General features: G+C 37.2%; 1 protein-coding gene across 5 annotated transcripts in view; it reads right to left on the bottom strand.

The window, feature by feature from the left end:
* UPF2 (UPF2 regulator of nonsense mediated mRNA decay) overlaps positions 1-13,791 on the bottom strand; it is a 179,165-nt gene that overhangs the window by 50,577 nt on the left and 114,797 nt on the right. For all 5 annotated transcript variants that reach the window (XM_077169427.1, XM_077169431.1, XM_077169432.1 and 2 more), the window contains one exon: positions 10,734-10,873. In XM_077169427.1, coding sequence (XP_077025542.1) covers positions 10,734-10,873 — 140 coding nt within the window. The remainder of the gene's footprint in view (positions 1-10,733; positions 10,874-13,791) is intronic.

The raw sequence follows: 13,791 nt of genomic DNA, 5'->3' as shown, positions 1-13,791 counted from the left end.
ATCTTGATTTTGGACTTCTAGCCTTCCAAATTGCAAGCCAGTAAATTCCTATCGTTAAGCAAAAAAAAAGAATGAGTGCAAGAAGAAAACTCTGACAGAAAGTCAGAAAGCAAGGAAGTCTTTGTCCCAAGCAAGAGCCAGAGCCTTTATTTTCTGCTAGCTATTTATCAGGTAAAGGGGTCATTTGGAGTTAAGCTATCCTTTGAACACCAGGGGAGGTTCCCCTCTGCCTTGAAGAGTATCTTTAATTTTAAGAACAAAGCAGGAATTTTCCCATGAGTAGGAAGATATGTTCCAGATAAGCAAATGCCACAGACAAGCAAAGCTGGCAAATATGCAAATGGCATGACAAAGCAGACAAACATCTTAAGCTGTTTTCAGCTTCAAGTTGACAAAACAAACAGGACATGCAAACACAGAGCAAGTTTACAATTGCTTTGACCATATCCTCCCCACATACTACTTTTGTGTTTTGGTACAGTACCAAAGAAAAATAATCATGATTATTTGAAAAGGCTACTAAAATATTTCTCCATTTTCCAACTACATATCTGTATGAAGCCAGATTTTCTTCATATTCTTTTCTCAAAACAACATATTGCAAAAGTTTAAATGTGGAAGCAGTTGTCTTCTATTAAGCCAGACAGTAAAGAGATTTGCAAAACTGTAATTAAAAAAAAAAAGTTACCCCTAATTTTTTGATTGGGGAAAAAAATTATTTTTTATAAAAATGTTATTTATGTTAAAAGAACAACAATGGCAAGGTAACATTTATATAATTTATCAACAGACTTAGAAAATGCTTACAAGAAAACAGGGTCCTAGACTGCAAGCTTTTATAGCAGACACATTTAGTCTGGAGTGGCAATTATTACTTCTGGCTCTCAAGAGGCTGTTTTATATATATAAAAACTGATATTTAGAGATAAGAATGAAGCTGATCAGGTTGGGGTTAAAGTAATTTAGAACACAGCGGTAAGGAAGACAATGTCTATATTTTAGAACCACACATACCCTTTGAAGCCAAAGGAAGGAAGGTTTACTTGGCCTGGAACCAAAACTTTCTGTAGCACACAATCTAACTCAACCTGTCAGTACAGCATATTAGAACAAATGAAACACAAGTAGTCCAGAATAAGAAAGAGGACCTTTAATCCAGCATAGCTTAATATAACGCCTGCATACATTCTAAAGTATACTAAGCAGATAATCAAAAAATATTGGCAAAGTCCCTTAAGGGATGGGAGAAAAAATATGAACTATTAAACTGTGCCATCAGGAAATTCCCTGATACTGTATCAAACTTTAGGGGCACCCAAATCAATAGCCCATGCCCTTGATCTTGAAGCTTACTTTGCATCTATATTCATTACAGAGATTGGTGTGTAGTTTTCCTTTTTTGTAATATCTTTGTCTGGCTTTGGTATGAGGGTGATGTTGGCTTTGTAGAATGAGTTAGGTAGTTTTCCCTCCTCTTCAATTCTTGAATGTTTGGTAGAATTCACATGTGAAGCCATTGGGTCCTGGACTTTTCTTTTTGGGGAGCTTCTTAATGGCTGATTCAATTTTTTCACTTGTGATTGGTTTGCTGAGGTCATCTATTTCTTCTCCAGTCAATGTTGGAAGTTCGTGCCTTTCTAGTTGTCCATTTCACCTATATTGCCGAGTTTATTAGCATAAAATTGTTCATAGTATCCTCTTACTACTTCCTTTATTTCTGTGGAGTCTGTATTATGTCTCCTCCTCCATTTCTCATTTTATTTATTTGCATCCTCTCTCTTCTTTTTGTCAACCTCGCTAAGGGTCCATCAATTTTATTGATTTTCTCATAGAACCAACTTCTGGTTTTGTTGATTTTCGATTGTTTTCATGTTCTCAATTTCATTTATTTCTGCTCTAATCTTTATTATTTCTTCCCTTTTGCTTGCTTTGGGGTTAGTTTGCTGTTCTTTCTCCAGTTCTTCCAAGTGGACAATTAATTCCTTGATTTTCACCCTTTCTTCTTTTTTGATATAGGCATTCAGGGCAATAAACTTCCCTCTTAGCATTGCCTTTGCTGCATCCCATAAATTTTGATATGTTGTGTTTTCATTTTATTTGCCTCAAGATATTTACTGATTTCTCTTGTAATTTCTTCCTTGACCCACTGGTTGTTTAAGAGTGTGTTGTTCAGCCTCCATATATTTGTGAATTTTCTGGCCCTCTGCCTACTATTGATTTCCAACTTCATTCCTTTGTGATCTGAGAAAGTGTTTTGCATAATTTCAATCTCTTTAAATTTATTGAGACTTGCTTTGTGACCCAGCATACAGTCTATCCTTGAGAATGATCCATGAGCACTTGAGAAGAAGGTGTATCCTGCTGTTGTGGGGTGTAATGGTCTATAAATGTCTGTTAAGTCTAGCTCATTTATTGTATTATTCAAATCCTTTGTTTCTTTATTGATCCTCTGTCTAGATGTTCTGTCCATTGATGGGAGTGGGGAATTGAAGTCTCCAACTATTATGGTAGATGTGTCTATTTCTCTTTGCAGTGTTTGCCTCATGTATTTTGGAGCATTCTGGCTCAGTGCATAAATATTTATGATTGTTATGTCTTCTTGTTGCATTCTTCCTTTTTTTAATACATAGTGTCCTTCTTTGTCTCTTTTAACTGTTTTATATTTGAAGTCTAACTTGTTGGATATTAGTATAGCTACTCCTGCTCTTTTCTGATCATTATTTGCATGGAATGTCTTTTCCCAACCTTTCACTTTCAACTTATATTTATCCTTGGGTCTAAGATGTGTCTACTGTAGACAGCATATAGATGGGTCCTGTTTTTTAATCCATTCTACCAGTCTATGTCTTTTGATTGGGGAGCTTAATCCATTAATATTTAGTGCTATTACTGTACAGGTAGTACTTCTACCATTTTGCCTTTTGGATTTTATATGCCATATCTAATTTTTCTTCTTTTTACCTTTACTGATAGTCTTCATTTCTACACTCTTCTCCACACCTCCCCCTCCTGTCTTTTTTTATCTGTCTCTAGTGCTCCCTTTAATATTTCTTGCAGAGCTGGTCTTTTGGTTACAAATTCTCACAGTGATTTTTGTCTGAAAATGTTTTAATTTCTCCCTCATTTTTGAAGGACAATTTTGCTGGATACAGAATTCTTGGTTGGCAGTTTTCCTCTTTTAGTAATTTAAATATATCATCCCACTGTCTTCTCACCTACATGGTTTCTGCTGAGAAACCTACGCATAGTTTATTGGGTTTCCCTTGTATATGATGGATTGCTTTTCTCTTGCTGCTTTCAAGATTATCTCTTTTTCTTTGACATCTGACATTCTGATTAGTAAGTGTCTTGGAGTATGTCTATTTGGATCTATTCTGTTTGGGGCACGTCGTACTTCTTGGATCTGTAATTTTAAGTCTTTCATAAGAGTTGGGAAATTTTCAGTGATAATTTCTTCCATTAGTTTTTCTCCTCCTTTCCCCTTCTCTTCTCCTTCTGGGACACCCACAACATGTATATTCGTGTGCTTTATGTTGTCATTCAATTCCCTGAGTCCCTGCTCATATTTTTCCACTCTTTCCCCTACATTTTCTTTTGCTTGTGAGATTTCAGATGTTTCATCCTCCAGTTCACTAATTCTATCCTCTGTCTCTTGAAATTTGACATTGTAGGTTTCCATTGTTTTTTTTCATCTCTTCTACTATGCCTTTCATTCCCATAAGATTTGTTTTCTCAGACTTTCGATTTCTTCTTTTTGTTCATTTCTTGCCTGCTTTATATCCTCCTCCCTCAATTCACTGATTTGATTTTTTGGTGAGGTTTTCCATGTCTGTTTGAACATTCTGAATTAATTGTTTCAACTCCTGTATCTCATTTGAATTGTTGGTTTGTTACTTTGACTGTCATATCTTCAATTCTCCTAGTGTGATTCATTATTTTTTGCTGGCGTCTAGGCATTTAACTACCCTAATTAGTTTATTCTGGAGATTGTTTTCACTTCTTTTATCTAGGATTTTCTTGCTGGATGACTTTGTTGTCTATCTGTTCTTTGACATTCAGTTCAGCTTATTCTGGACCACTAGCTTAGGTTTTGTTTAACAGATCAGAATTTTTAAGTTCTTGCTTTCTTGTTTCTTGCCCTAACTGTATGGTACCTTTCCCAACTCCCCCCCCCCCCCAACTTAGGAGGGTCTACTTAGTTATTATAGACCCTAGCCAGATATTCCCAGACCCAAAATGGCCTCCTCTCAGGAGGAAAAAGTCATCTGCATCAGTTTTCCCTGAGGGCGAGACTCAGCAGGTTGAAAGACTTTCCTATGAAGTCTCTGGACTCTGTGTTTTTCCTATCCTGCCCAGTATGTGGCGCTTTTCTGCCTGTGGGTCCCACCAGCACAAGGTGATGTGGTACCTTTAACTTTAGCAGACTCTCCCTGCTGGGGGCATAGTGGAGACAGAGGAGAGGTTGTAGGCTGGCTTTAATCACTTCAATTTTCCAGACCCTGGGGTCAGAATTCCTTCAGGGAGGGAATCCACCTGAGCTGGGCCCCACCCCTCTCCTGCAGAAGGCACAGGCTCCAGACAAGCTCTCAAACAAGCTTGTCTCTGCCTATGCCTGGGGCAGTTGGAGCCTGAGAAGCCCTGCCACTGTATCCAAAGTGGCAATCAAGCCATAGAAAAAGAAAGAGAAAAATCCTTCTCAGAGTAGGACCCCCATTCCTCGGGTTTGTCAATCAAGAGCATAAATTGGTATGTTGCTTTGTGTACCTTCAGATTTTTTGTGCCCCCTCCTTTTCTCCAGGGCCCAGACCCTTTCAAGTATTATGTGCTATCTGATCCAAAACACCTCTGTTTCTTTTCTTCTTTTTCGATCAGCCCTGCCCCCTCAGCACCAGGGCAAAAATCAGCAACCTCTGCTTTGACTCCAGGTTCAGCTGAACAGGGGGCCTATTTTTAGTAGTTAGAATTTTTGAATTAATTCCACAATTGGAGCTTAACTGCACTCAGCCCCTGCTGCTGGTAAAGTCCCTTTCCTTTTCCCGCTGGGAAGCAGCCTGTGGGGGAGGGGCGCCGGCTGCACCAGCTTGGGGGACTCATGGTTCAGAGTGGCCTCTCAGTTGGTTCAGTTGGTTCAGACTGGTGTAGGCTGTGTGTCTAGTCACTGATGTTGTCCTATACTGTTCCTGGCTATTCAGTAGCTGCTCTGGAGGATGAACTAAATCCCACACTTCGTTAAGTCGGCATCTTAGCACACCGAGGCTTACTCTTGTGACACTTATGTAGGTAGCAGAGAAGCTTAGCCTACCTACAGGCGTTCCTAAGAGTTACTTCTGGAAGACCTCTTCTGTTGCTCAGATGTGGCCTCTCTTTAAACCCAACTCTGCAAGTAAAATCACTACCCTCCCCACCATGTGGAACATGGCATCCAGGGGTGAAAATCTCCCTGGAGACATGGGAGATGACTTCCAGGGATAAATCTGGTCCTGGCACTGCGGGATCAACAATTCCTTCTTGACCAAAAGGTGGAAAAGAAGTGTAACTAATAAAGTATCAGTAGCAGAGAGCTCAAATACAGTTGAGAGGCTACTCTGGAGGTTGCTCTTACTCAAGCTTCAGCTAAACATTGCTACTTATCATAACCTGCCAAACCCCAACCAGGACCACTCCAGACAATCCTAAAGAATACCTAGGGCAATATATAAGATTCCGCAAGAGTTCCATGTACTAGTGTAACTTTCCAGAAACCTACAATGTCCAGATGGGTCCCTGGACCAGATAAAATCCGAAACCTAGAGGGTCCAGCCTGTCCAGAACATCAGATAGTTCCATTTCACTACCCCATATTAGTGACCAATTCTTCCAACATGAAAAAGTTGGAATGGCTATAGCCCCAACACCCCTAAAGAGAGGGATAGAAAGATCAAAGGTGATGGTGGAGTTACACAAAGAAGAGAGGATTTAACAAATGAATATGATGGCTGAATCATTAAACTGATATCTCTTTTAGTCTCCTGTATTTTAGAGCAGCTAGAAGTAAAAACCTAAGATTGTGGAACTGTAACCCATACCAAACTCTGAAATCTGTGCTACAACTAATTGTGGTGCTGTGCTTTGAAGTTTATTGCTTTTTCATATATATATTATTTTTCACACAAAAAAAGTCGATTATGGTGATAAAAAAATTATTTAAGCTTTCTAGCCTCCTATATTCTGGAGGAGCTAGAAGGAAAAACCTGAGAGGATTGTATGGTAGCCTATGACAAACTCTGGGATCTGTCCTGTAACTACTTGTTGAAGAGTGCTTTGAAAACTATTGCTTTTTTCTTTCTTTACTTTGTGTATATGTTATACTATACAATAAAACAGTAAAAAAAAAAAAAAATATATATATATATATATATATATATATATATAGAGAGAGAGAGAGAGAGAGAGAGTCTCCATTTGGGATGGAAAAGTTTTGGTAATGGATGGTGCCCCTCAGCCCTATAAGAGATGCTAAAGACAGTTCTATAGGTTTTACAATAGACAACAGATCAAAGCTGCATGAAGAAATATAGATCTCCAGTGAAGATAAAGACATGAGTAAATACAAATGTCAATATGATTGTATTTTTGGTTTATAACACTACTTTTTACCTCATACAATATCTCAAAGGCAAACATACAAAATGTAATGATATATCAGTATTCTGGACTCATAATATATATAAACATGTAATTCATGACAAGAACTGCATAAAAATGGTGGGAAATAGGGATATAAGACCATTCTTTGTGTATACTATTGAAATTAAGATGGTAGAAAATGACATTATTATAGATTTAGGATATTAAACGTAAGCCCCATGGTAACTACAAAGAAAATGTCAGAGAATATGCAAGCTCAGAGAGACAGAAATAGAGTACAGGTTGCCAGGGGTTGGGGGCAGGAGTTATGGGAAGTTGATGCATAATGGATATATGGTTTCTGTTTGGCGAGAAGGGAAAGTTTATGGAAGGTGGTGAGGGTACCCATCCCAGAGAGGTATGTGCTAAGAGGGGACACTTTTTTAAAAGAAAGGATCTGTAACTCAGTAATTGCAAATGTATTTACAAAAGAGGAGGTCAAATGTACAACCTCATTATAAGATACGTTCAACATTATCAACATTATCTTATTTGGAAATATGAGAAAATGTTCACTTAGATATTTATTTATATGAAATTTTAAAATACACATTTATGCCTGAAAATATGTGATTTAATTTTTTCTCTATTTTAATTGCACATAATATGCTATTTCTTTATAGCCCTGTGATGGTTAGGTTCTGGTGTCAATTTGGCTAAGTAGATGATGCCCAGTTGTCTGGTCAGGCAAGCACTGGACTGACTGTTGCTGCAAAGATATTTCATGGCTGGTTGATAATGCTGTTATATTATCCAGCTGGTGTATTAAAGGCTGGTGTATTAAATCATCAGTCAGTTGACTGTACCTGTGGCTGATGACATCTGTGATTAACTAAGGCAAGTCTCACACCAATGACATAATCCAATCAGCTGAAGACTTTTTTAAGGGAGACAAGAGACTTTTTTTTACCCACTTCTTCAGTCAGCGAGTCTCTCCTGTGGAGTTTGCCCAGACCCTTCATTGGAGTTGCCAGCTTCATAGCCTGCCCTACAGATTTTGGACTCTTCCATTCCAACGACTGCATAAGAGACCTTTATACATCTCATATTTACAGATATATCCTGTTGGTTCTATTTCTCTAGAAAACCCTTACTAATACAAGCTCATTTAGCATATGATTATGCCATGTTTCCATTAAGGACAGGACTAGTTATGTAGACAAGGTTTCCATGTGTGTTTCTCTTGTAAACTTGCAACTAACTATCAGGTGGTAACCTCTTAGGAAGCAAAACTAAGGCATCCATGTATTACATAATATGCATGGAAGATGATGTGAACAAGATTCGGAAGTATAACCACTCCCATCATATGAATCCACTTACATGGCAGATGTCATATTTTGCTATAATCTTTACCTTACTGGATAAAAAATTTAATGAAACAAATGAAAAGCTGCTTAATATAATACACGTCAGAGCCCTATATACTGTTATGGTTGCTGTTTATTCCCTAGCACTTGTTCCAGATTCTGGGATAATTTTTTAATATTAGTGGTTTTAGTAAAAATTGTTCTTAAGAAAAAGAAAGATAAAGAACTTAATTTAAAAATGTACAAAATATTTGAATGGACATTTATCCAAAGACATTTCAAATGGCCAATAAGCACATGAAGAGACAGTCAACATAATTAGCCATTAGGAAAATGCAAATCAAAACCACATTGAGGTACTTCCTTTCACACCAATTAGAATGGCTATTATCAAAACAAGCAGAACATCAAAAATGGGAAACAAGTGTTTGCAAGGGTGTGATAAAGGGGAACCCTTATACATTGTTGGTGGAAATGTTAAATGGTGCAGCCACTATAGAAAACAGTTTGGCAGTTCATCAAAAAGTTAAATATAGAATTAACATATAGCCTGGTAAACCTACTTCTACATAAATACCTTTAGGAATTGAAAGCAGGGACTCAAACAGAAATTGGCACACCGATGTTCACAGCAGCATTATTCACAATAGCTAAAAGGTGGAAGCAACCTAAGTGACCATCAACAAAAGAATGGATAAACAAAATGTGGTAAATACATATAATAGAATATTATTTGGTCATATGAAGGAATAAAGTTCTGATAAATGGATGAACCTTGAAGACACTGAGCTGAGTGAAATACTTTGGAGATAATGGGGGCTCAGTTTCAGACCACTGCAATAAAGTGAGTTGTGTGAATTTTCATTTCCCAGTGCGTATAATTTAAGCTTGTATTAGACTGTAGTCTACTAAGCGTACACTGTAATCTATTAAGTGTGCAATAGCATTATATCTAAAAAGAAATGTGCATATCTTAATTGGAATGTAACAGAAACACGAAGCAAGCACATACTGTTGGAAAAATGGCACCAAGAGACCTGTACAATGCAGAGTTGCATAAACCTTCTAAGCGCAGTAAAATGAGGTATGCCTGGATATTCTTACTTTTAAAAAAGTCCTTAATTAATCAAGGGATTTTTAACAGCAGCATACTACTGGTTACATTTAATATTATAAAACTAAGAGGGACACACAGAGGGTCCCAACTCCCAGCTCTACATCACATACCCACTCCTCTGGCTACAAACCATCTCATCCACCCTCTGCCTCTGCACTGGACTCCAATCAAGCCATCCACATATAAAAGGTATCCCTCTCATTTACCAATTTTCAGCCTTTCTGTACCAATGAAAAATGAGTCGGAGCCAGTAGAAGGAAGTACCCATCCCACTGCCCTCTCACTCTCCTTGCCCCCAGCATCTAAATGCTAGGTTCTGTGCTCAATGGAGAGAAGGGGTCACCCATACTGCACAGGGGAACACATGAGGGCGCCTGGCCTTACACCCCCCGCAGGCACTGATCTAGGAATGACCTCCATCACCAAGAGCTGGTCTAATGCCATGGATGCTTGATCAAAGACCAGAGACCAGCCCAGGATTGGCTAGGCTAACGCAAAGTGGATCCCAAGAAGGGGAAAAGGAATCTTAGAAATCCAGCCCCAGCATTTAGCCTAAAGGAAGCAAGACTTCTCGGAGAAATTGCAGATTCCAATTCTTGAACGTGAAAAATAAAAAATCATCCTAGAAGAGTTTATTGTATCCAAAAGAAAGGAAACAATATATGATTATCAGGATCATGACAAACAAAGAAGGGAAATCATCTTGAAGGGCTGCCTTTGACTAAAGTAACAGAACGCTGATTTCATCAGGCCCACTCTTATGATGCAATTTGCCCCTGGAATGAGAGTTCCTATCCACCTTTTCGCTAAGAATTAAAAACAAACACAAAAAAACGCTCGCTTATGACTTCTTAACTCCGCATACAGATGACTCCCACTGCCAGAAAGTCTGGACGGAGCCTTGTCTGCCCAGCACTGGGTAGCAAACTGGCCTTCCGCCAAGACGCTGGAGGATCAGACACCACTGGCTTCGGGCATGGAACTGTGGCCCAGCTCACTTTCTCTAGCGAGCTGGGAGATCTGGACCTTTACCTGGCAAGGGCTTTAAGTCTCCATGGGCAACAGCACTGGTACTGCCTGCCCCGGATCCAGAGTATGAAACACCTTGACTCAGGTGCTTACCTGCAGGCCGCAAAACCTGCGTCCTCTACTAGGAAGGAGCCAGAGGAGGGGGAAAGTTGCCCCCGATTCCTGCATGCACCTACCCAGCCAAGCCCTCTTTGGCCTTGTCGCCCCCCTTCGTGGACAGACAACTGGAGCCCAAGACATCAGTTGACAGGGACCTTCCAATATCGCACTGGTTTTGCCCTGTAGCACAGGCTACACATGACTTTCAAAGGCTCTCAGCAGGGTTCAGCTCACCCTGGGGTCACCTGGCCTCCAACACTGAGAAGCTTCCAGGGATAATGCCCTCGGAAGATGAGTTACAATAGCAACCCTCCGCTGGCTCATTAAGGATTAAAGAAATATTGCTTACAGGCCAATGGAACATTTTCCATGGGCCGCTCAATAAAATTTTCCAATGGAAAATAAAAAAGGAGGAGAGGAAAGGATCTTGTTTTACATACTTTAAAAAATTTGGCTCATGTCAAAATACCCTTTTACAAATGTACCTATTTGCTATAAATAAAAGTCATCACCTCTTCTTCTGGTTCATTTACTTCACTTTCATTTCCAGATTGTTCTTCCATTTCAGCTCCTCTTTCTTCTTCTTCTTCATCCTCTTCAAGGTTTTCTCCTTCTGTCATAGAATCTTTTGAATCTTTGTCATTCACTAGGCCTTGAAGTGAGGAGAAAATGGAAAAATACATACACTTAAATACATTTCAGTGAAAAGTATGTAGTAAGCAAGATAATTCAATAACCAATTTTTTAGGACAACAGTAAAATAAGAACAAAATTTAAAACAATTTTGAGTATTAACATGTTTAGACCTTCACTTTTCAACCATGTATCACTGATATAGCTCCTGGTTATGTTTATATCCATCTCAGAAGAATATTCAAACACTCTGGGCTTCATTATTCATCATAAAATGAGAAGACTGAATCACATCAGAACTAGTTTCTCCTGCTCTAATAGTCTTTGAAGTCCAAGAATAAACAAGTATTTACCAAACACCTACCGCGTATTATTTATCACTATATGGCCTCTGATAAGTTTTTAATATATAAACACCTGATACCTCTGGGTTTCAGGGCTTATCTGGCATAGTAAGTTCCCTTATCAGAATGCTGTTTTCAAGAAAAAATAAACTGCATCATAACCAACCTCCTAGATCTTTTTGCCTCCTTCCTCTAGTCTTAATTTGTAGACATTTAAACTGATAACCAAATGCAATTTCTTCAATAAAGCAATATATTTTATAACTTCAAGTTTGAGTTTTTGGAGATTCTTTAAGCATCATTTTTTTAAAAGTAAAATGCTTGGCTAAGGCTGAACCTTATGTGCACGATGTGATTCAATTCTCTCTTTTTATGATGAATAACGAAGCCCAGAGAGTTGGAATAGCCACCCCAAGGAATAAAAGTAAAAAAATAACTCCAGTGTCTCACATCCAAGCAACAAATTAAAATCTGAACAGAAATGTGGAAGTATAGAGGCAATGAAGGAGGCACACACAACTTAAGAAATAAAAAAATTAGGAGAGAGAATGGTAGATGCTCAGTCAATTTTAAAAGGAAAATAATAAAAGAAAAAAAGGGTCTCAGGATGAGATTCCATTAACTTAAAATATCTTCCAGTTGTTCACTTAAGTTTTCATGGCTATAAACAATAGACTATTATTAACATATAATTAGTTTATTTATAGATACTTTTAGAGTATCTATAAAATTTAAAGTCAGGACTGTACAAATCTAAGCATTTTTACATAATATCACATCATAATATACTCAGGTGGCATGAGATATGATTTATTTCTATCTTTATTATATCCACTTAAAATAAGCACCGTGTTGAGAACAATAATGTCTAAGGAGCTTTGTTTTCAGAGTCATATAATTTGTATGTAAAATACACAATTTCTAACGTTTATGTGTACTGCAAATCAGCATTTAAAATATTTTATTTTCTAAGTATTATATTTTGCATCTAATATGGTATACTTACTAGGCAGTTTTTGGTCCCTAGGAAAGTGTCATTCTAAAATAAACAATGCAGATGAAAATGAATGCATAAAGGAAATGTGGATAACAAGATGCAAAATCCAAGCAGTAAGGGCTGTGCAGTGGTGGCTCACTGGCAGAATTCTCGCCTGCCATGCCAGAGACCCAGGTTTGATTCCTGGTGCCTGCCCATGTTAAAAAAAAAAAATTTCGAGCAGTAAAATGTTAGCATTATGTATGCCAGAACTTGGGGACCAAAATCAATTACCATTCTCTTTTAATTTTCCTACACTTTTTATATATGCAATAATAACCTGGTACAGAACATAACAATTTTCCCTTTTAGCTATTTTCCCTTGTATAAAAGTTTTAAACAACCGAGTGGGCCTACTTTTACGTGCTTTCTTCTACCATTTAAAGTTTGGGAACATTAACATTTTTCTAAATAACTGATAAAAAAAAAAGAGACCTATTTTTAGCATTTTAAAAACAAATATTTAACTCTTTAATCCCTCTGTAGTTTGTCACATCAGATGCTATTCTATAGCAATATTTCTCCCAAATGCTCACCTATTACCCTTAACCTATTTTTTAGAGTCCTAGTTCATCACATATTACCCACTTATATATTTAATTAGGACTATTTCTAGGCCTTTTATTCCGTTTTATTGATTTTATTGTTAATGTATGAAACATACTTCAGCTTTATGATGTATTTATTCATATGACTTTTCTTTTTTCACTTTTATTTCTCTCACTCCTGTTCCATGCATTATAATACCATCTAGAATTTACAAACCAGAATTTAAAAATAGAGCCTATGTTTTGGTTTTGTTCTTAAATTTAAAGAGAATATCTCAACTAGTAATTCTCTCACTCTCTCCTGAGAAAACTAGAAGTGCTTACAAAAGTAACATAAGAAGGTTATAATGGTGTAAAATGGGAAACAACCTAAGGGTCTAACAACCAACTTGTGTAAATTACGGCACATTCATTCAAAGGAATACTACCTGTCTAAAAAAAAGATTTAGAAGAACATAAAAAGTCAGGAAAATTTTTTCATAATATATTAAGTGGGAAAATATCTAGTTTATAACATGGCAAACACATAAAAAATTTAGAATAGAAAAATAAATATCAAAATGTTAACATATGATTATCTTTGTTTTTGGAATTATTGGTTATTTTTTATTTTCTTGGTATGGTATTTTTCAAAATTTCAGAATAATAAAATGATTTTAAAAACTATAAGGGATGCTGTGTTCCAGTAGCCATGTTTCTTGATGATGACTGAACAATGATAAAACTTTCACAATGAGACACTGTGAATGTGAAAACCTTATGCCTGATGCTCCTTCTAGCTACTATATCAACAGAAGAGAACATATGGAATAAAAATAAATAATAGGGGGAACAAATGTTAAAATAAATTCACTTCGAAATAGTGGTAAATGAAAGTGAGGGGTAAGGGGTATGGTACGTATAGTTTTTTTTCTCTAGTATCATTTTATTTCTTTTTCTGTTGTCTTTTTATTTCTTTTTCTAAACGATGCAAATGTACTAAGAAATGATGAATATGCAACTATGTGAT

Source organism: Tamandua tetradactyla, chromosome 7, assembly GCF_023851605.1.
Source record: "Tamandua tetradactyla isolate mTamTet1 chromosome 7, mTamTet1.pri, whole genome shotgun sequence".
Classification (NCBI taxonomy): domain Eukaryota; kingdom Metazoa; phylum Chordata; class Mammalia; order Pilosa; family Myrmecophagidae; genus Tamandua; species Tamandua tetradactyla.
This window is presented reverse-complemented; position numbering and strand designations above follow the sequence as displayed.